Source organism: Petromyzon marinus, chromosome 18, assembly GCF_048934315.1.
Source record: "Petromyzon marinus isolate PM22_M1 ecotype Great Lakes invasive population chromosome 18, UKy_Petmar_22M1.pri1.0, whole genome shotgun sequence".
NCBI lineage: Eukaryota > Metazoa > Chordata > Hyperoartia > Petromyzontiformes > Petromyzontidae > Petromyzon > Petromyzon marinus.
In genome coordinates, this window is record NC_133684.1 from 7,387,488 (window position 1) to 7,410,764 (window position 23,277).

The window sequence follows — 23,277 nt, forward strand, 5'->3', positions numbered from 1 at the left end:
AACCCCGTTGCCAGACCGTTACGTGGCCTAAACAAACCAATTATGATCCCGTATTAACCAGGACAGCCACTTGGGCACGAAACGCAAATCTCCGCAACAAACGCGCTATACATTTATATACACCGCGCGGTTAAGTCAAGTCAAGTAAATCAAATTGTTTCTTAAACAAGTGTCGACTTTCCGGCACAAATCTGCCGCCACTCAAAGCGCAAATCACGCGTAGCTCCTCCCCCTCCCCCTCACTGACCTTCTCGTAGCAGAGGCAGGCTGCTGCTGCTGGTGCTGCTGCTGCTGGTGCTGGCTGTTGAGAAGGTATTTTAGCAGGCCGGGAGCAGAAGGGGAAGGATGAAGAGTAGCAGGGCCTGGGGAGGCCGGGGAGCCGGAGAGACTACCCTCTCCCTCCCCTTCCCCGGGACTGCGAGGAGGACGACGATGACGGGAGGAGAGAGAGAGAGAGGAGAGACGCAGGGACGGAGGAAGACAGCGCGGAGAGGGGACGGACAAATGCACACAGAGGAAGGACACGGAGGACGAGAGGCGAATGTCGACAGGCGGTGACGTTGATGAGGAAAGATCCCAACCGAATAATATGAATGGCTCATATTTTGTCGCTACACGCCGAGGCCGTGCGTCTCGCTGGGCATTCCTGACACGGCTCTCAAGCTCCGGCCCACACGTTTTTTCACTCGCGCGATCAGACCAAGGATGAAACATTCTATTACAAAGAATAATATCGGTTGCGAAAGCGTACGTTGTATATTTTAAGGGCCGTTTGTTATTTCGGTCGATCATTCCTCTAACAAGGACACCGCAAAGGCAGCAGCAGAAGAGAAGAGCAGAGCAGAGCACGCAAAATGACACACGGCGATCTACATGGAGCCCAAGAGGGAGGGGTAGGAAAGGTCCGTGGGGGCGTTCGAGAACTCGGGCGTTCATGGGCTCGGGAGACGGGAGAAACAAAACCAAAACACTCAACCTCTTACTTTTCTATAGAGCACAGACCGGCGCATGCGAGGCAGGGAGAGTGGGACATGCAAGGCAGGGGGAAGAGGGCAAGCAAAGAGGGGTGGGGGACAGCACGAGCAAGGGGGCAGCCAATTCAGGCAACGGGCGGGGGAATCTACCACGGCTCCAACGTGCCGGAGAAGACCCGCGACTTTGTTTCACCTGGCCCGCAACCACACACGCGGCCTACTACTAGGAATGGGCCTGCCAACGACATTTAGCCCATAAACAAGCTCCGTGGCCACACTAATCGGGCTCTAGAGAGCAATGTTTTCGACCTGGGTCGTTCGGGTCATTCAAGTCGTTCGGGTCATTGGAGGTCGTGAGCGAAGGGTGGCACCCACCCTTTGCGATGGTGCGTCTCGCTGTGGAACGAGTAGAAGCGCTGCAGCTTGCTCTTTCCCACGGCGGCGGCCGCGGCGGCCGCGGCGGCCGTGGAGGAAGACAGCGACGAGGAGGCGGAAAAGGAGGCGGCAGAGAAGGAGGAGGACGAGGCGGAGGCGGACACGGAGGAGGAAGGCGGCGGCGGCGTTGGCGTCGCCCCGGCCTGGCCCGTCGACTCGGCCCGCTCGTCGGCGAAGGTGATGTGCCGCTGCGCCCCGCTGCCCTGCGGCAGCGAGTGGCTGAAGGTGTGAGCGCGGCGTCGCATCTGCAGCGGAGATTCCGGCGTGGGAGGCGAATGGGGGCTGAGCGTCGGCGAGAGGGGAGGCGACGCGCCAGGCGATCCGTCCTGAAGGGGGCAGCAGGGGACAATTTTTTTTTTTTTTACAAAATTAATGACGGAATTTTTCGGGCAAATGAGTGTTTTATTTTTGCAGTTTTTTTTTTATTATTAAAGTTGTTGTCATTTACCCCCATGGTGGCCACAAGGACAGAAGAAAGATTATAAACGAGAGGAGGGCGACCGGCTCGTTGGGTTGTGAGTGACAGATCGCTTATGTAATCGCATGTGAATCAGCTTCCACCACCACCACCACCACGCGTGGCTGTGAGGCCAGCCAGTTCCACACAGCCACCACTACCGCCACGGCCGCCCGCAGCGAATATAAAACACAATCACTTCCCCTTGGCCTCGGTGTTGAACTTCCCCATTGTGGTGGCCTGTAGTTCTCCTCGCCTCTGTGTCGACCTGGAGGTAGAGTTTGAAGCCGTGTGGATCGACTCGGTCGATAGTATTTCAAGCTTGTGCAGCCCTCGAATAAGTCCTACACAGGTTCGTCTTCTCCGAGGAACATGAACGTATTGAAGTATCGTACGAGAAGCAAACCACGGTCACTTGTCCAGGAATGCCACGCCATGTCTCACGGCTCTTTCTTCAAGAAGGTCCTGTCTGAGGCCGATTGGCCACTTTCCTTTGCACCAATCCTAGCCCTTTTCCCTCGTCCTGCCCCACGCCTGTCCCTGCCCCCCCCTGTCCTCTGCCCCTGCCTTACCCTCGTCGACTCGCACGCGTTGAGGCTGCGCTCGCGCAGGGAGTCGTAGTTGTCAACGCTGCCCAGGCGGCTGCGCATTCTCCCCCCTCCCTGCGTACGCGCGCACGCACGCACGCACGCACGCACACGCGCACACACACATCACCGCCGACATCATCGTTAGAATTTTTGTCGTCGTCATTGTAGTTTTCATGTTCATCATTCTCGTCATCACTGCCGTCATCAAATTCATCATCGCTGTGGTCAATGTTGTCATCGTCATCATTTTCATCATCACCTTCGTCATTATCGTCATCATCATTGCCCGTCATCAACGTTGATGTCGTCAGTTATCGTGACTGCAGCTACTATTGTCATCATCATTATCAGATTCATCGTCATGGTCAACATTCTTATGATCATCGTCATTGCCATCATCGTCATCATCATTTTGAATCATCAATAACGTCGATGCACGTTGCGATGTAATTTTTTAATGTTTGTAAATTTTGATGGTGACGCTGACACACGATGGCCAACTCGATTTGAAAGAAGCCACCAGATTTAGCCTTTATTTATTATATTTATTTTCTTTATTCATGTTTATCGGCGCATGGTACACTTCCAAAAATAAGCAAACTGCCCCGAGGTATGGGTCGTATGCGTCCTTTGTTACAGCGCTTATAGTTCAAATTTCGCAAGGTTGGCCGATCCTTTCTATTAATAAACCCAAGAGGGGCAGGGCAAGTGGGGGCGAGAGGGGCAGTGGTGTGGGACTGCATGATATCTTTAAAGTCCACTGTGAAGCAGACAACGCGTAGTATTTTATGATTAATACGATAGTACTAACCAGGGTGGTCTACTAGAGCTGAACCGCAAAGCTCTCCTTCCGCTGGGGCCGTGCCACAACCCCCCCCCCCCTCCCGCCCCCCCCCCCATTTCACTGCTGCTTTATAGTTATTGCTTTATCATCAATGCGTCCTTATTTTGCACGGTGATGGGACCATTCGTTTTCCCAATCAAATGCGCAGGGAAACTGGCAGGCGCAGCGGCGCAGGAGATACGCGAGGGTGGCGCACGCTGGGGAGCCAGATAAGACTAAGGGGGCCTGGGGGCTGGCGGGGGTGGGGTCAAGTTCAAGTGCGCATTAGCAAGCGTGCGCACGTGCGAGAATGCCAGCAGTTGCGTTACAACGCGGGGCGTATCTCGACCCCGTTCTGTGATGTATATTCCAAAGATATTTGTTGTTATATTTTTGTTTACGCGCCTCCTATTCATGGGGCTTATCAGTCATATGCTACGCAAACAGAACACAGTGACGACGCGGGAGTTAATCTCGACGTAGATCGAAATGGATCCCTCTGCGTAGTCGTGGAAACGTGCGGTTGCAATAATAATATTGACAACGATAAAAATGAGGATTATCATGACAATTGCGATGATGATCCAATCCCAAATCAATTTCAAAGTCGCCACTCACCCTCGTTAACGTCTTCCAAGGCACTCTCCCCTGACTAGCGCTCTCCTCCCTCTCATCTCACTCTAATCCCCCACCCCCCTCCTGGGAGGAAACTGGAGAACTCGGGGGAAAAAAAAACCCCATGGAGGCGGAACAGGGGGAAAAACCCCGCAAGGAAAGGTGTCAGAATCGGGAATCGAACCCAGGTGCTTCGTGCTGCGAGCTTTGCCACCACGCCAGCTACCCTGGCCGCAAAATCCCGTTTGGTCGCGCCTCCTATGGACGAGCGACGTTCACCACCGCCCCCTCCCCGCCCCCGCACTCACCCTCGAGAAGATGTTCTCCAGGGAGTTGGTGAATGACTTCTTGGCCTTGTTCTTGAGGATGTCCAGCTTGGACTGGCTGGGAGAGGAGCGCAGATCTCCTGTCCCGTGCGTCGGCTGACCCCGAGCGAAGAGATGGGGGTCAGGGGTCGAGCGAGAGCGGAGGGGGCAAAAAGACGACCATCAGGGCGCGAGGAATGACTCCTCGTTGGTGGCAGAGGGAGCGCAGCAAAATCCACGGTTGTATGGCGATTCTACGCTCTCCGTCCATCGCCAAACCGCACAGACAAAGCGTGGTCGTCAAATAACCCCCCCGCGACCTCGCAGCCGTGGGGAGGCCCCCCATCCAGCAGCGGATTGACACGAGGGCTGTGCGTGCGACCGCGATCGAATCGTTTTTGACACGAGCAGTACAGTCTGTGTAAGATTGTAAATCGGTGCACGCGACCCGTTTGCGGTGCGCGAATCGGAAACACGGGCGACGACGCGCGCACCCTCCATGCGCAAAGAAGCATGGAGGTGCATCCTGGGGATGTCCACTGAGAGACTAGAAGAGGAAGAACGTGGATTAGAGGCGTCACACGCTACTCGAGCCTTGCACGTGGCAGTTGCTTCGTTGCTAAACAACAATAGCTTTAACTTGAAAGGCACTGCACAATAGTCGCTCGACATCGAAGACAGCGACTGAGAAACGCGAAGAGGAACCACAGACGAGCGGGAACGCAGCGGCTATGCGGTGAGCCATTGTCAAATTGCCCCTTCCCCCCCCCCCCCCCCGAGCTCTGCGATCCTCTATATATTAAGGTGTTATCGACCAAATAATAATGTGAGAGGAAACCAGAGGAGTCGGAAAAAACCATCATGTGTAAGGGGGAAACGCTCTATCCCACACAGATGGGATAAGTGGAGCCTGCATTTTTTCTCTACTGCCTTCTCTCCTGGCGAGCCAGGGGTACGGCAACTTCCCCGACGCCCCCCCCCCAACGCTAATGGGTTAGGCTGCGCAACATTAGCACGGCGATCCGTCGTCCCCTCGCCGCTGCCTCGACAGCGCCACCAGATCCCGCAGGCCGCCACCTTACCTGCTGGGGCATGTCGCCCAGGTGCGTGTGCGTCTTCTGCTTGCCCTCGCACACCTGGCGCAGGACGCACATCACCACCTCGTTCTCGTCCTGGTCGCCCGTGGGACGCTGGCGCTGCACTCGCTCAAAGATGTCGGCCTGCTCGTTGTCCGACAGCAGCGCCACGTGCTTCTGGATGACCAGCTTCGCCTTGGGCGGGTACAGCCCTAGCGGCAGCCAGAGGGGTCGGAGGTCGAGGGGAGGGGTGGAGGGTTTGGGGGGGGGGGGGGTTGAGGAGTGGGGTGAGCGGTGGTGTTGGGTGGGGGTCGAGAAGGGGGTGAGAGAAGGCAGATGAGGAGAGAGAGGTGGTTGCGATGCGAGCGGGCCGGATGGAGTGTTGTTCGGCACAACGTCCGACGTCTTGCTCCGCGTGCTCGGGAGGTTTCTTCAGAAGCCGAGTTTCCTCCACCCACGTTGACGACTCGGTCTACCTGACTGAAGGCATTCTCACCCATGCCGCTGGTCACAAAATCACGTTCGGCCAAACCATCCATGCACACTCACCCAATCCACCGATCCACCCACTCACTCACTCACTCACCACACTGCAGGCCATCTCACTTCTCTTTCTGCTTCATCCCTTGTCCTGCTTCACTTGGGAATTCCCTCCTCCCATTGCCCCTTTTACCCCCAAGTTCTTAAAATAACCTTGCTCAATTCAAGAAATGCTTTTTTCACTCATCCATTAACATCTTCAAGATGGCTGTTTTCATTTCAAGCCGCTTGGGAGTATTCGGGCCTTCTGGCCCTGTGCTCAGCAATCGCGATAAAATAATAAACCGCAGAAGACATTGCACGTCACCGAGCAATGACGCCACCACCTGGATCGCACGGCGGTGACGGGCCGAGTTCGCTTGGCGTGATGCCGTCATCACGCCAATATCGAGCAACACCCGCCAATTGCCACGAAGTGACGGTGACGTCACCACGGTGCCTGTGCCAGGACATGGTGCACTTTGCGGCCATGTGAAGTGTCAAAAGTTCGCTGACAGGAGGTCATTGGACAGACCCCGGTGCCATGGGGTTGACTGACTGAGATGACTGGCAGGTGCACAAGCTGTGCCCCCTACTGTGCCAAACTGCTGTATTTTAGCCACCCGGCACTCCGCTCGTTTTTGTGAGCGTCGCTCCTCTGCCCTCCCTTGTTGTTGGAGGTGGACTGTTTCCAACTGATGAGTAGCGTCCTTCACGTTACTCTACCACCCTCCCCCTGACCCTCCCTCCCGGAGTATCCTGCACAAACGCGTGGGTAGTGCTTGTTTTCTATGTTGTTTTCAAATGTATCGCAACGGATTCGTTCTTTGTGAAGTGACTGTCGACCGGTCAGAGCCCATGTCAACTTCGCTGCAATGGAGGCCCCCCGCCCGGTTTACTACTATGTTTTTATTTGACCAGGTAAGGCCCCACTGTAACTCTTTTCGGAAACGACCTGGCGACAAATGATAGCTCAACGAAAGTGGCTTATAATCATGTCGAAATGTATAGCGGGTAGTTAACATCTCGCCACTGTGGCGAGATGTTAACTACCTCGCTTGGTATACATTATACAGCACCTACACCGCCATCTATAATCCAAACGGAACTAGCCATGAATCTTACGAACCTCGTTACACTCGTGTCCACTGACGCCGATCAAGAGCGCCGTTTTTTGCTGGCCCGCTTGGCCTTTCGGGGGCTTTGCTTCTGCGCTCGGCAAACCGTGATGGAGAAAATGAACCAAAAAAAAACACTCGGAAATGAGTGTCGCGGATCTCTGGGCACGCTCACCCTCGATCCTCTCGCACAGCTTGTGCAGGTAGTGCATGGGGCAGGCCTCGCAGAGCTGCACGGGCGTCTTGGCGTTCTGCAGGCTCGCCGCCGTGTGGAAGGCCTGCTTCAGCGTCAGCATGATCTCGTCCACCTGGAGACCCACGCGGACAACCGTGGTCAGGTGAGGGGGGGGGGGAAAGCCGCTTCGATAATTAGCCAAACTTGTTACGCTACGCCGCTGCTACCACGCGGTGTAACACTAAACAATAAAAAGTAAACCATTTTTTATTTCACCAGGTAAAGCCCACAGAAGCGACCTGGCCACAAATGCGAGCTCAACGAAGTGGCTCCTTATCATGTGGAAATTTATAGCAGCCAAATAATATAAACGCATGTTTCTAAATGCGGAGGAAAAACAGGAGGACCCGGAGAAGATCCATGTGACCACGGGGAGAGAGACATGCAAACTCCAAATATACAGGCGTCAAGGTTCGGGATCAAACCCAAGACCTCCTGTATATCATGCAAGGTAGTTAACATCAAGCCACCCTCAAGCTCTGCAGTCCTCAAAATATATTAAGATGTTAACGGCCAATGATTTTGTGTGTATGCACGTGGAAACTAGAGCACCTGCAGAAAACACACGTGTGCGATGTGGCAACACTATATCTCAGACAAACAGACGGAGTCCACGTTTTTCTGTACCGCCTTCCCCTGGCGAGCCAGGATAAGGCACACCTCCTTGACGCCCACGGGAAGGGAGTTTCACGAGGTTTGTGCGATCCACAAACCTTCTTTGGTTCTTTCGGTAAAATCACGTAGAATGAGAATAAAATAATAAAATAAAATAAGACAATAAAATTCTCACGACGTTTCGGCCACAACACAAGTAGCCTCATCAGGTGAAAGAACAGAATTGTTGGGACGACAGTGCTCCAATGAGTGTTGTTAACATTCGTAGCGTCTTTTTAAGCTCGGTGAGAGGCGTGGAACCTCTTGACAAAGGAGTTTAAGTATCAAAGCAGGAGAATTTAGCATTGACATAGCTGAGGGATTGGCTTGTGACAGAAATAGCTATGTTAAAGTCAGAGTTTACCTATCAACAGAGGCATTTAGTATATGGACGCTAAAGGCCTCCAACTACCCAACTTTCATACAGTAAACCGATGTGAAAAGAACTAAGTGTATATTACATCAATATCATGAATGTACTTAATATATTCTGCAATAAGTTGGGCTATTAATCAGAAAGCAACTGGTTATACACTACACTATATAATGAGTGTCTTTTAAGCTCGGTGAGAGGCATGAAACGTCTTGACAAAGGAGTTAACGTATCAAAGCAGGAGAATTTAGCATTGAAATAGCTGAGGGATTAGCTTGTGACAGAAATATACTAAATGCCTCTGTTGATAGGTAAACTCTGACTTTAACATAGCTATTTCTGTCACAAGCTAATCCCTCAGCTATTTCAATGCTAAATTCTCCTGCTTTGATACTTAAACTCCTTTGTCAAGAGGTTCCACGCCTCTCACCGAGCTTAAAAAGACGCTACGAATCTTAACAATGCTCATTGGAGCACTATCATCCCGACAGTTCTGTTCTTTCACCTGATGAAGGCTACTTGTGTTGTGGCCGAAACGTCGTGAGAATTTTATTGTCTTATTTTATTTGATTATTTTATTCTCATTCTACGTGATTTTACCAAAAGAACCAAAGAAGATGAATCCTTGCAGTCACGAAAGCTTTAAATCGAAAAGATCCACAAACCGTCGCCTCTACAGTGTTGGATTACAGGCCACGTAGATAGCGACCACCTGCCGCCGGGATAAACTATAGTTTGGTACTCTCCCAAATCCACCTACTCCACCCGATCTCTATCGTCGTTCACCACCACCACCATCGTCATCTTAATCATCACCATCATTATCACTGTCGTCTTGTTGGACACGGTGGCATACATCTGCAAACCAGGTCTACACTCCTCCACGACTTCACAGACCCGCACTGGCCAGCGTGTATGGTCACATAACTCTCACAGCCCGAGCTGTGTGGTCGGAGGCCGTCATCCAGCAGTGGATTGACGAACGGGCTGTAATGAGTACGTACGTCATAAACCACAGGCAGAACTGTGTGACTGTCGGGCAGCTTTCGGGAGGCAGGAGAGAGTGTGGAACACAATCGTGGGCTGTAGAGGGCAGCAGAGTGTAAGGGCAGCAGGCCAAGGCGATAACACAAGGTGGCCCAAAAGTTTTGTGACTGGAAATAGAAATAGGTGTTGGGCTACTAGGGCAAGGGTTAGGGGCTGGCACGATTGGGGCTGGTGCTATGGCTACTAGGGTTGATGTTAGAGGCTAGGACTATAAGGGCTGGGGCTAGGGTTACTCGGGACAGGATCTATGGGCTCTGGGCTAGGCCTACCAGGGCTGGGAGTTAGGGTTATGGGCTGGGACTTCAATGCCTCGGGCTATTGGCTCAGGGCTAAGATGAAGAGACGACGAGGGCTAGGGGCTAAGACTACAAAGGCTGGAGGCTAGGTGCTAGAGTCACAAGGGTGAGAGAGCAGCACTGACCAGGGCCTCGCTGGCGCACTGGAAGACATAGCACACGTAGTGCGTGACGCCAGGCTCAGCACTCTCGCGACAGATGAAGCCAAAGTGATCCACATGTTTGATGCCCTGTGGGGGGGGGGAGCAGGAGGGGGGGGCACATCACACACAGCGGACAACGCAGCAAGGAGGACACGCATCAGAGACACACGTATATACAAAAATACAAACACATGCACAAGCACACACATACGAACAAGCAGATGCACACGCTCATGCACAGAGATAGATGTACAAACACAAATGCACGTGGACAGACAGATGAACAAATGTGGCATACACACCAATACGCATTCACACGGATGTACAAATGCAAAGACAAATGTCACCCATATAGCCTTAACAGACTGTTGGGGCAAGTGCTGTTAGCGAGCAACTATAAAGGGCGGAACAGCACGAAAGAAAGTGGGTGGACAACACCACGCCTGGTCGCCTTTGTCTCCCCAGTGCTGACGTTTACACACACACACCACACCAGACGTGCAAACCCACACACAGCGCACACGCGTGCACACGCACGGCATCGTCACCAACCCCCTCAGTCATTCATTATTCACGCCGCAACTATCCGCAGGATTCTGTGACAAAACGCACACCCCATTACTAACCTCACCGCTCGCGCTTTTGGGATTTCGCGGCGCCATACGGGCGGCAGAGGTAGCCTGCGAGCAGCTGTCACACGGGCCGAGTCGGAATGTCTCCACGCGGAAACGCGCAACGGTGACGCTGAAGCAGGGGCGGCCCGTTCATTTAGGCGAACTAGGCGGTCGTCCCTAGGGCGCGCCAAGTTAAGTGGAGCGCCAAATTCGTGGCAGAGTCGTGGATGATTTTGGATTTGTAATAATACAAATTTGTATTAACATTTTTTTATGCATTTTTATTTGAAATCAAACTGACACATCGTTTAGTTGCAGTGTACAAATCTATTCTTTACATTTCGTGTCTCTATTTTATCTAATATCAGTAACATCGGTTGGTCAGACGGACGGACGGACAAACCGAATAATCATGCCTCTGTTTAGATTTTTTTTTTCCAAGTTTACTAAAAACGTCAGCCTAGATCTGTCCTTTGGGTTTGGGGGCGCCGATTGCATGGTTCGGCTTAGGGCGCCAGTTGGACTGGCAGCTAGTTTAGGGCCCGCCCCTGTGCTGAAGCGAAACTACCCTAAGGCCGCGGTGGAAATTCCACATACCCAAGGAAGGTTCTGTGTGTTGTCTTGGTGTGGTCTGGGACTGTTTTAGGTGTTGCTTTGGTGCCTTGGCCAAATTTGGGATTTGGTGTACATATGCAATTTTAACTGATATACTTGACTTATTTTACGTATTTATTTTTTGTGATTTGCTTACCTTTCCTATACACTGCGCTCCTATTGTGTCGTTTGTTGTCGTAACCTTCTAACACGCCCATACTGGACATCTGTGAAAAAGTTCTTTGTAGCCCATCGGATTTCTCCGGTATGAATAAAGATTCTGATCAGCACTCTACACCCCACAAGACAACTCGTGACATTTTTCGTAGGCTTTCAAAACACAGTTGATGAGCGCCAAGCGCCAAGGCCCGAGGGACAGAGCTGGCAGCAGCGAGACAGGCGACAGCCGTGAGCGCAAATCGGGCCAGCGTCGGGGGGACGCCGAGCACACGTGGAACAGATGCATGGCGCGCTTGCGAAGATTGGGGGGCGAGCGGAGAAGGAGCGGAGGAGTAGCGGCAGAAACCTGGGAGCAGGAAGAGATGTCCTTGAAGTTCTTCTCAATCGTTACGGTTTTGGTGTCCGGGCTGATGAGGTTGATCTCAAAGCGCCCGACCTACGCGCGACGATCCACCCACAGCACCACGACCATCACCACCGCAGCAACAGTCAATAATAATAATAACAGGAGTTAACATTAATATGATCATGATGATCAGATTACTACCCAGCATAATCATTCACAGTTCCAATTTGCCCATAAATTCCATGATACGGGCAACCGCTCAAAGTAAAATCCATGAGCCGTGAACACAACGAGCGTACACGAGACCAACACCCCTCGTGTTACTGACACCGCGCCAGGTGTTGCATAACGTTACCGTCGTTATCGTTACGTAACTACGAGACGTCTTTGCACAACTGGTATCAACCAGGTGCACCTTGCAAAGGGTAACTTTGGTTCTCATTCTGGACTCGCCTGATTAAATACAGAAAAGGCAACGCTAATTTCCGCTTGCTGCCATCAAGTAAAAACGAAACCCCCACCCGAGTCTTGGAGACGGACGAGTGGATCAGAGACACGGGGTCGTAATGGCGATGTCGGAGGCACTGAGCCAGCACTGAGATGGTGGTGGCGATGGTGCATTAAGAATCATGTATGTGCGTGTGTCAAACCATTATTTTTTCGTGTAATATTGTGTTAGGGCGCTGTTTTCGACCTCTTCTGCATTGCGGTTATTCTTTCTCCGATTTCTATTTGCTTCATCGATGTACTTGTGTTCTTGCGCTGACCCGCAGATTGTCCTGGTTTGCCACTGATTAAGCAAAACAAACCTGAATCTTGAAACTACATCAAGACCCTTCCAATATGCCACGCTCCTCCCCCGTGTGTTTTGCAGAATGGGACGCATCCGACAGAACGTCCGGCGGGGAGAAAAAGCGATGATTGTTACATCGCTGGATCTCATCGAGAGATGGCAGCGGCTTTGGGAGAAGTGGATTGACCACAGCCGATTACGCTAATGTATGAACGTCAGCATCTCTAAGGCCTCTCTATTTATGCGCTATGAAGAAGGGCCTTTGCCTGAGTTTTATTGACGAATGTCTGAGGTTTTTGTTGTGCATTGTGCTCTTGCACCACTGCCATTGCAGCAACACAACAGCATCACCAGATAATTGTTTAAGGTATGAGGACAAGCCTAACATTTTGACTTTGGAGCTCAGCTAATCTGAGGACCTGCCCTCGTGTGAAACCGGAGGCAGAGGTTGGGTAGAAGTTGGGGTCAGGTGTCAAGGTCAAGTTTTGCAGAGGCTACTGTGAGAGAGACGCTTTAGAAGGAAGGGGCTCACTGTCTGCCCCCCTTCCCCCACCCACCCGCCACACCACTCTCGTTTCATGTCCGCAGGCTTTGATGTTTCTGATCCGTACAGAGCACTAGGGTGTTTGTGAGTCAAATATCACAACCACCAAGCTATAAACTTGGAAAGAAGCAGTGGAATTGATGATCTCAGCCCGGTTACAAATGACTGCACAAACTCCCCCCCCCCCCCTCCACCATCAGATTAAACTTGGTTCCGCATTTAATTTGGCCAAATTCCAGCGCTGAGATATAAAATACTGGTTTGGCAATCACGCGTCAAACCTTAACTTTCATGTGGCAGAGCGAGTGGTGAAAGCGCTGCTCTCTTACTGTGTGGCCCACAGGTCACGTGTAGGGATCTCGGAGGTAGCTCTGTGACATCCACTTCCACGGGCCGTTCTCTGCGAGCGATCCAAATGGATTCTAGGTTTCGTGATGATGCGACGCCAAGAGTACAAATCGAAATCAAAAGGAGGAAAAATTTTGCTCAAAAAAGACCATGCCACTGCTGGGTGGCCCGCAGCACGCCCGGCTACCTTTGTCTCTCTAGTGGCGATGTTCACACGCTGCACAGGACACTACGTAGATCTTGGGGAGGGGCAAAGGACCGGTTCAGATCATCTTTCGGTGTTGGCTGCCAGCGGCAATCGAACGCGGATCGCCGGGTTCATAGCGCAGCACGCAACTAACCGCCGGACTACCGCTCCCCACGCACTCAAGCACACTCTGCACCCCTCCAACCCCACTCGCCTGGAAGAGCATGGTGCGGTTCTTTTCCGCGTCCGACGGTTGCACCAGGCTCGGCGCGCTCGCGTGCCGCCTCCTCTGCCCGCCGGTGCGGCATGCCGCAGCGCCAACGCCGGCGCCGCCGCTCGCCTGTGCCGGTTTCCGCTGCAGGCTGCCCGCCGCGCTGTAGCACCGCCCTCGGAAATCTGGCACGCCTTCCAGATCGCCGCCGCTGCCGCCGCCGCCGCCGCCGTCGGTGTTACCGCCGCCGTTACCGCCGACGCAGGAGAAGCTGCCGCTCCGCCCGCTCGTCGCCGCCACGGCGGCGAACACTCCGACGCCGAGGGGGTCCGAGTCGAACGCCAGCGAGTCGCAGGTGGCCACGGCCGACAAGCCGCTTGCCGCCTTGCCTCCATTACCACCGGCGCTGTCGTTGCACGCCAACCGCCTGGCCGAGATGACGATGCCTTCATCCGGGACGAGGTCGTCGTCCTCCTCCTCCTCCTCCTCGGACGTCTTGGCGCACCGACCGTCGGCGCCGGCGGAGGCAGCGGGCGGGGAGGAGGAGGACGAGCTGAGGGACGAGCGAGACTCGGCCAGCAACGCCGATGACGGCGCAGTGGCGGCGGCGGCGGCGGCGGCGGAGACCGTCGGAGCGGCCGGCGGCACGGGCGGCGCCGGCTCTCCGACGTCACCGATGAGATCCTGCGACCCGGGGCCGTCGGCGCAGTCGGCGCCCTGCGACGAGCGCCGCGAATCGCCGCCGCCGGCAATGAAACTGGGGCCGTCTGAAGCCGGCGCCGGGCTGCCGTTGCTCTCGCCGTCATCGAGGCAGCGCAGGCGTGAGCGCGTCGACTCAAGGAGGCTGAACTTGGCGATGCAGTCGTCCACGAGTGTGGGCGGGGCCTTCTTGTGTGCGACGCTCACCCTGCCGCGGTACAGCACCTCGAACTTGTGCGCGTTGCAGAAGGCGTCCTGGGCTCCCCCCACACCGCCCACGCCGGATGATGGCACCACCGCCGTCGCCGGTGCCGCCGGTGGAGCCTCGGAGCTGCCCACCGGCGCTGCCGCTACCCCTGCTGGCTGCCCCGGCTTGCCACGGCCATCTTCTTTGATGGCCGCCTTGCCCACTTGACGGATGCAGCTGATCACTTCTTGGACCTGGAGGAGGTAAAATGGGAAAAAGAGTCAAGGCGCAGCCCCTGCAATTGCTTACTCCTGTAACTGTTGGCGTACAGGGCCTCCGCCAGAGGGCGGCTCTAGAGAGCCCCGCAAGAAGGAATTTGGCCGACTCTTCCACGCTGGCTAGAAATCCTGGTAGAGGTGGGAGTACTAAGACTCCACCTCACCATGTGCGGGCCTGTCGATCGACTGATTGTAGTGTTACCCATTCGTACGACTGGGTGGACGAAGGCGGAGGGGGATTGGAAAAAATTGCACCATCGTTTCAACTGCAGTGCCGGGAGAGTGCAGCGTTGCTGACCGTTATGCCACGGCAGAATCTTGAGGGGACACAGGAGGAAGAAGTTAGGGGGGGGGCAAGGGTCAGATTCAATTAGAGTTTCTTGTCAATCAGCCGTGGTCAGGTGGATCTGTGGTAGAGAGAGCCGCTTGCAATTGGAAGGTCAAGAGTTCAAATCCTGGCTGGGGGAGAGGGGGGTTAGTGTGTGACTCGGCCCATCAGCCTTCCCTCTGGGGTCGATAAAAAGTAGCACCACTCTCTGGGGGACGTCAAGAGTGGTTGTCCTATGGGAGACTCACCCCCGTCATAGAAATTTGGAATTTCCACCACTGGCCCTGCAGGGCTGTAAACTGCAGATGACCATCAATGCCTCATTAAGTGCTCATTTGAGCAGGAAATCAGCGTTGACTCTTACAGATGCATTATTGTTGTTGTTAAAGCCACCGGGCATCCACTTAGCAACTGTGCTACTAATCCTGACAGTAAATATACTTTCAACAACTTAATTTGCCACAATCTCACAACTTTAATTACTTTGGGTGTGCCCCGAGGCAGCCTTTGCCACCCCACTCGTGACCTTGGTATCACATTGGGGGTGACCTAGGGCAGCCCCACAAACCAATTCCCACTTTTGCTGCCAAATGCATAAGTACGACGACTGAGAGCAAGTGCTGTAAGCGAGCACCTATTACGGCTGCACCAGGTACTTATTTAATGCCAAGTCGACCTAGGGGAGGCTCAGGATTGGTTTAGTTATTCGTCGCTGATGCGAACTCAGGGTTCATAGCGCAATGTTATATTCTCTACCCTCCCCCTTCAAATGCATAGACACACAGATGCGCACCGACACATACACACAAAGACCCCCCCCCCACCCCCGTATAGCCTTAACAGACTGTTGCGGCAAGTTCTGTTAGCGAGCATCTATGAAAGCCATACACACACACAGAAACTAACCAACACACACACACACACAATCACTCACCTACACACATAAAAAGAGAATAAAACACTTCAAACACATGCATACACACGAGCTCACACACGTACACAAAACACACACACACACACACCCACAACTCCACTCATAACTCAACGAGCACTCAAACACAAAATGCTCGGAAGCTGAGGCTGCGTTCAGGAAATGGCTAAACACACAAAGATACACAGAAGGTTTTCCACGAAAAACTGAACTTGACTTGAGACTCGCCCAGTGTTCACACCGACACCACCACAACACTCATGCTTACACCGCTCCATTGCTCACACTCGCACCGCCCCGACTCCGCTCACACTCACACCGAGTGGCTGTATGGCGCGTGTGTGCACATGTGTACGTGGGTGTGATCTTAGTCTTCGTTTTGACTATGTGGGTGTGTATGACACACGGGAGGGGGGGGGTGGTGCTGATAATGAGTGGGAGTGTAGGGTGCGCATGTGTGGCATGCGGGTATGTGCTAATAATGAGTGGGGGTTATGATGTGGCACGAGGAGGGGGGGGGGGTTGCTCAAGGGTGGGCAGGCATGCTGATAGTGTGAAGTGTGTGTTGTGCGCGGCTGTGTGCATGCCATAGGTGTGTGTGTGTCAAGTGTGTGCGCCTGTCTCACAAGGGTGTGTGCTGATAATGCCGTTGTCGTGGAGTAAGGTGGGGTGTGTGTTGTGTGAGATACAGGGGTATGGGGAGCGGGAGTGTAGCGGTGAGCATGCCGCGCTATGAACCCGGGGGACCGAGTTGGGGATTCACACTCACGGCTAATGCCAGTGACGATTATTTCAACCAGTCCTAGGCCTCCCCTAGGTCGACGCAAACGGAGTACCTGGTGCAATGTATAAACATGACAAAGGTGGCCGGGCGTGGTGTTGGCCAACCACCCCCTCGTGAGCCGTGCCGGCCTGCATAGGCGCTCATTAAGAGTACTTGCCCCAACAGTCTGCTAAGGCTATGTGGGGGTTCTTTGTCTTTGATAAAGGGGCCAAGGTTGTGTTGTGGTGGGGTATGCGTTATGGTGCGAGGGTGTGGGTGGTATCGCGAAAGCATGTGTTGGGATTTTAACCATGATCCCCGTGTGGCCTTTAACAGGCTGCTGGGGCACGTTCTGTTCGAGGGCACCGATTAAGGCCGGAACTGCACACAGAGTGGTGGTGTGACCGGAGCTACAGCAAGCCACGTTTGCAAACGCACACGCACAGATAGGAGGAGAGATGCCAAGAAGTTGGTGCATGTGCACCCAACAGTCTCTTAAGCCAAGACTATTATCATGAATTATAATACTCGTTGATCGAGGAAAGCATCGGTGAGTCTCAAGACTCTCTTCTAGGAGGGCCCTGCCAAGTTTCCACAGCAGGTGGTGATGTTGCCGTGTATTGCCCGAATTCAGTAACTCCGTAGGAAGTTTGCCAGCACCGAGACGTTTGGCCAATACTGGTTAAATGTTTAATGTTATTTTTGGCTATGGGAAGAAACTGGAGGATATAGAAGCAGAACAGGGGGAGAAGCATTAAAACTCCACCACAGTCAGGAATCTAACTCGAGGAATTTTTGCTGTGCGAGGCACGGGTGTGATCCGAGTACGATTTCCTCACACGGCCAAACACCAGTGATGAATATTTGAACCTGTCCTGTGCCACCTCTAGGTCGACTAAGCCTTAAAAGGAGTACCTGGTACGGTGTGCAAACATCAACGGTGGGGAGACAAAGACGGCCGGGCGTGGCGCTGGCAACCCACGTATCCCCTTCGCGTGCCGTGTCGGCCTTCGCTAGGTGCTCCTCCTCGCTAACAGCACTTGGCCCAACAGCACGTCTCAAGGCTACACGGGGGATCTTTGTCTTTGAAGTATGCGAGAACTGGCACGCACGTGCGTCCACTCACATGGAAGTGTGTGTGTACGTTCGCACCAGCGTGCATACACGCGTCTTATTTCACACGGGCGCTGGCGTGGGGACGCTACGAGGCCTGCGCACCAAGAACCTATCGCAGTTGGCGGTGGGGGTGGGGAGCAATTACATAACGTGGCAGCACCCTCACCAGGGGATACGCACATGCGGAAATTCCCAGGGCTGCGAGCTCACCGCCACGTTCAAGACCCGACGAAAGAACGGCCCTGCTGACCCGACGACACACTGGGGAGGTGCGCTCTCAACAACCGTGTCCCACCAGCAACAGCAGCAGCGACAACAGCAACAAGAAGCAGGTGTGGGGATATTCCCCCCCCCGACCCATAAACGGAACTATCAGGGGACTCCTCCGAAACAAACCGCAAATGCACAGCGAGGTGCAAACCGATGAGGCGTCACCGACGACTGCCCCAAACACGACCACGCTCTGCATTCTGGAGGAACGAGCGAACCTCGCCACTCGGTTACCACCCCCGGATGCTGCCGTGGAGGTGGCCGACAGCATCATGCACTTGATTGTAACCCTCGTGCCCACGTGCAAAAAATAAAGAGAGGACCAGCACGTTCATCAACATCGACGCTGCGGAAAAAAATAAATTAACCGCCGCTTAAGATAAAATTTCTCTGAGTTTCCCCCCCACCCGCCTCTTGCCCCCCCCCCCCCCCCCAGTTTATTTCAGCTCTTCAATTGGCAAGCATCTCGCACAGCAACGCATTGCCAGGACAGCCGCGAGTGGAGAGATTCTCCCATGAAAACGGTGGAGAGCGTTCCCGTTCAGTACCGCCAGAGTCAATAGACGATTTGACGAATCGCGACTTGCCGCTGCCTCCATCTCTCTCTCTCTCACGAATAGCAACGCTCGGGCGCGACCACAGATCCGGTTTACGCACGGACGGAGTCGAGCAAACGCATTGTGGTCGGAACGCATTCCAGCATCGCGAACACCACTACCGCAGCCGCAGCCGCTACTCCCCCACAAAGACAAAGATCCCCGTAAAGCCTGAACAGACTGTTGGGGCAAGTGCTGTTAGCTGAAGGCCGGAATGGAAACACGATGGGGTGGGTGGCCAGCACCACGCCCGGCCGCGTTTGTCTCCCAAGTGACGATGTTTACACACCGCACCAGGTACTAATTTGAGGCCGAGTCGACCTAGGGGAGGCCCAGGACCGGTTCAGATAATCGTCACTGGTGTTGGCCGTGAGCGGGAATTGAACTCGGGTCGCCGGGGTTCGTAGCGAGGCGCGCTAACCGCTCACTACTGCTCCCCACGCACACACATAAAGGCAAGCCAACCCGCTGCGTCGCATATCTCGCTTCAAGTAAACAGGGGAGAGGCGTACGTACGGGGAAGGGAGAGAGAGGGAGCGAGCCACACGATAGATTATTTGGCTGTCAGATTTGTATTTCGAGTTGTGCTGTTAATTGTTTTGCCCGAGACTCAACAATAGGGGAACATATTCTTGGTTCTTTCGGTAAAGTCACGTAGAAAGGAAACAATAAAATAATAAAAATATAAAACAATCAAATTCTCACGACGTTTCGACTGCAACACAAGCAATCGTCATCAGGTGTGAAAACCACCTGATGATGATTGCTCGTCTCCCCCCTCCTCTTTTCCGAACATAGATGGACTCCGTCCATCTGAATAACTGCCAAACCGCTCTCCGTGGTGCTAACGTAAAAAAAAACGTAACTTTTTTCAAATTTTCTTGCTGTGGTTTTCACACCTGATGATGATTGCTTGTGTTGCAGTCGAAACGTCGTGATAATTTTATTTTATTATATTTTTATTATTTCCCTTCTACGTGACTTTACCAAAAGAACCAAGAATATGAATCCCTGCAGTCACGAAAGCTTTAAATCAAAATAGGGGAGCAGCTTCTCTCAAAACATAAAACAGCAAGTGCAACAACATCCGTGCTGGTCTGCAGGCACAGTCGCACACTCGGGTATCCTACAGTCAGCAGCACTAGCGGCATCTCTGGTCACCAAAGACAACGATGACAACAACAAGAAGTTAGGCACGATGTCCGACGTTTCGCTGTACGTGCTGGGAGCTTCTCGCGGAGCTGGTTTTCGGCTCTCTAGGAAACTCCCGGCGCGTGCGGCGAAACGTCGGGACATTGTGCCCAAAACAACGTGTGGCGCACAGCCGTCAAACACGCTGGAGAGCCGTGCCACACACAAACGCGAGCACGCGCGCGCGGTCGCTTCATCGTGTGGCTGGCTGAGAACGCCCCACTCGTTCACAAAGATGTATCCACGACAGTGATTGGGTGATTAAATAGCAAAAAAAAAACCCGTGATCGTGCATTCAAGAGGAGACCACAGGTGACCTCCGAATTGCTTCCTGGACGTCGGTCGAGAGTCGAGGCGTCGCAAGCCGAATCCCGATTTCCCATAGGGCGCAATGTTATGCATTGGGGTTTTGTTCCTGGAAACCCATCACATACGATAAAAATGAAAAAAAAATCACCGCGAAAATAAATAAAATAACCCTGCCAACACATTTATTGTAACTTAAGAGAACCTTTACAAACTTCCCCTCCACATTAAGCGAGCACCCTCCCTGTCTAGTTTCCACTCCTCCCTCAAGACCCACCTCTTCTCCCTGGCCCATCCTTGATCTCCATCCCCCTAGGCACCCCCGTAATTCCGATACCGACTAACCGCCCTCCCCATACCCCATCCCTATTCACCGTATCACTTTTAGTAACCCTAATTGTACCACTCATTAACCTTGGAAAGCGCTTTGGATAAAAGCCCTATATAAATATAAGATAAGATAAAAACAGACACTTACATTTGAAATCCTTAAAGTTACATTCTGCACGTGCACCACATTTCCTCTTCCGGACATAGCGAAAGGCGAAAATGCCCAAAAATAATTTGAAGAAAAACTACAAATCAGTGAAGAGCGTTCCGAAACTGGTGGGTGGAATCCGCTGTGTTCGCTCTCAGCGCAGCTGCAGACGGCCGAGCTATACTATCAACACATACACATATGCCACGAGTGTTCCCGTCACACGCGCACACCCGTCAATCGACTCGGCGTCGGTAGCAGTCGTTAGGTGGTCGTAGATGCGCGATGTGGTCATTACTGTGGGGGGTCCTAATTACTATAAGGTCGTAAAAGCGGGAGGGGGTCGCAAATTCGAGCCGCCGTAAGTCGGGGGTCACCTGTAGACGTCCGAATCGTGGACACCGTCTGTGGTTGGGAGGGCATCCCGTGGGCAAGTACTGAAGGCGGACACAGCTTCCAAAGATGGCATAGGGTCCGTTGTGCTATATGTGCTTATCGATAGAGGTATGTCTAGTTTAGTCTCTTTAGTCTGGTTCAGCACGTTCGAGCTTGGGTCTCATTGGCTAACGTTGTTAAATTATGCACTCCTGTGGATGATGGATGCGTACAAATATTTCTCCATTTCAAGTAGAGGGTCAGATATATATGGAGGAGGCATACTGTCTGCTTATTTCTAATGCTTAGGTTAGGGTTTTGCTAAAGCTGGTGCCCGATTGGCTAGCGTGGCTACAGCAAGGGCGAGAGTGTAAGTCTCTGATTGGCTCATGTGATTGTGGACGTGGCTGGTTCGGTTGGCGATGGGGTCTCATTGGCCGGTGTGGGTAGGGGGTTAGAAATAGAACGCGAGTCTCTTTGGCTAGGGTTATGCAAGGCTATGGTATGGAAAGTGTTCCCCGGGATATGATTAGGTAGCCCGAGTCTCCGATTGGCTCGTGCGGCTAGTGTTTGGGCTTGCGCAAAGTACTGTATCCGATTGGCTAGCATGCTCCGTGCCATTTCAATGTACAGGCCAATCCATTTACAGATACCCCACTCATTTCTAATTATCCTCTCTTACTTTTTTCTCAAGAGACAATCGGATACTGCGAAGGCAACAGACGGGAAGTGTTGAAGGACTTGTTAAGTGCATTGAGATTAGCGCGAGACGTGCAAAAGTTTTTAATCAACATCTAGTTTTTTCTATCAGTGCTGCCTGTGATGTCTTAGTGCAGTATCTCTAAATGAATCACCCTTCCATTATCTCCGATCCTCGTGCCAAGTGTGCTCTTTTCACGTGCTATTCACATCCCAGTCTCCACCCCCCCTCTCCCCCTACCCTGTGCCCACCCCCCACTATTCCCAAAAGCGGTAGGTAACCTTGAGGCCAGACAGCGCTGGCAAGTACCGGATTCCACCCACGGGCATTCACCTTCACACCACGGCGACACCGAGCACAATCGCCGGCATCGTTACGAGCTACACAGGGGAGCGGTGGCAGTGTAGGGAGGTCCTGGCCCGCCTGCGCTACCAACAGAGCGGCCTCCGTGCCACCCTCCCGCGTAGTGCCGCGGAGAGTAGCGCCCGTCGCCTGACGGTCAAACCTATAATAGGGGCAGTCAAATCTATTTAGGGGCAGTCAAACCTATATACAGGCGGTCAAAGCAATAATATGAGCGGTGAAAGCTACAGTGAGGGGAAAAAAGCATTTGATCCCCTGCTGATTTTGTACGTTTGCCCACTGACAAAGAAATGATCAGTCGATAATTTTAATGGTAGGTTTATTTGAACAGTGAGAGACAGAATAACACCAAGAAAATCCAGAAAAACGCATGTCAAAAATGTTATAAATTGATTTGCATTTTAATGAGGGAAATATGTATTTGACCCCCTCTCAATCATAAAGATTTCTGACTCCCAGGTGTCTTTTATACAGGTAACGAGCTGAGATTAGGAGCACACGCTTAAAGGGAGTGCTCCTAATCTCAGCTTGTTACCTTTATAAAAGACACCTGTCCACAGAAGCCATCAATCAATCAGATTCCAAACTCTCCACCATGGCCAAGACCAAAGAGCTCTCCAAGGATGTCAGGGACAAGATTCTAGACCTACACAAGGCTGGAATGGGCTACAAGACCATTGCCAAGCAGCTTGGTGAGAAAGTGACAACAGTTGGTGCGATTATTCGCAAATGAAAGAAACACAAAAGAATTGGCAATCTCCCTCGGCCTGGGGCTCCATGCAAGATCTCACCTCGTGGAGTTGCAATGATCATGAGAACGGTGAGGAATCAGCCCAGAACTACACGGAAGGAGCTTGTCAATGATCTCAAGGCAGCTGGCACCATAGTCACCAAGAAAACAATTGGGAACACACTACGCCGTGAAGGACTGAAATCCTGCAGCGCCCGCAAGGTCCCCCTGCTCAAGAAAGCACATATACATACCCGTCTGAAGTTTGCCAATGAACATCTGAATGATTCAGAGGACAACTGGGTGAAAGTGTTGTGGTCAGATGAGACCAAAATGGAGCTCTTTGGCATCAACTCAACTCGCCGTGTTTGGAGGAGGAGGAATGCTGCCTATGACCCCAAGAACACCATCCCCACCGTCAAACATGGAGGTGGAAACATTATGCTTTGGGGGTGTTTTTCTGCTAAGGGGACAGGACAACATCACCGC

At 52.8% G+C, this 23,277-nt stretch overlaps 1 protein-coding gene across 3 annotated transcripts in view; it reads right to left on the reverse strand.

The window, feature by feature from the left end:
• Positions 1 to 23,277, reverse strand: part of LOC116943469 (TBC1 domain family member 1-like) — an 88,682-nt gene that overhangs the window by 31,443 nt on the left and 33,962 nt on the right. For 2 of the 3 annotated variants that reach the window (XM_076067842.1, XM_032956259.2), the window contains exons 3-10: positions 13,481 to 14,617; positions 11,395 to 11,484; positions 9,643 to 9,747; positions 7,088 to 7,220; positions 5,282 to 5,487; positions 4,203 to 4,316; positions 2,439 to 2,528; positions 1,350 to 1,735 (exon numbers count right to left, since the gene is read on the reverse strand). In XM_076067842.1, the coding sequence (XP_075923957.1) occupies positions 1,350 to 1,735; positions 2,439 to 2,528; positions 4,203 to 4,316; positions 5,282 to 5,487; positions 7,088 to 7,220; positions 9,643 to 9,747; positions 11,395 to 11,484; positions 13,481 to 14,617 (2,261 nt within the window). Of the gene's footprint in view, positions 1 to 247; positions 416 to 1,349; positions 1,736 to 2,438; positions 2,529 to 4,202; positions 4,317 to 5,281; positions 5,488 to 7,087; positions 7,221 to 9,642; positions 9,748 to 11,394; positions 11,485 to 13,480; positions 14,618 to 23,277 lie in introns of all 3 variants that reach the window. The other variant, XM_076067841.1, reaches the window with a different exon arrangement.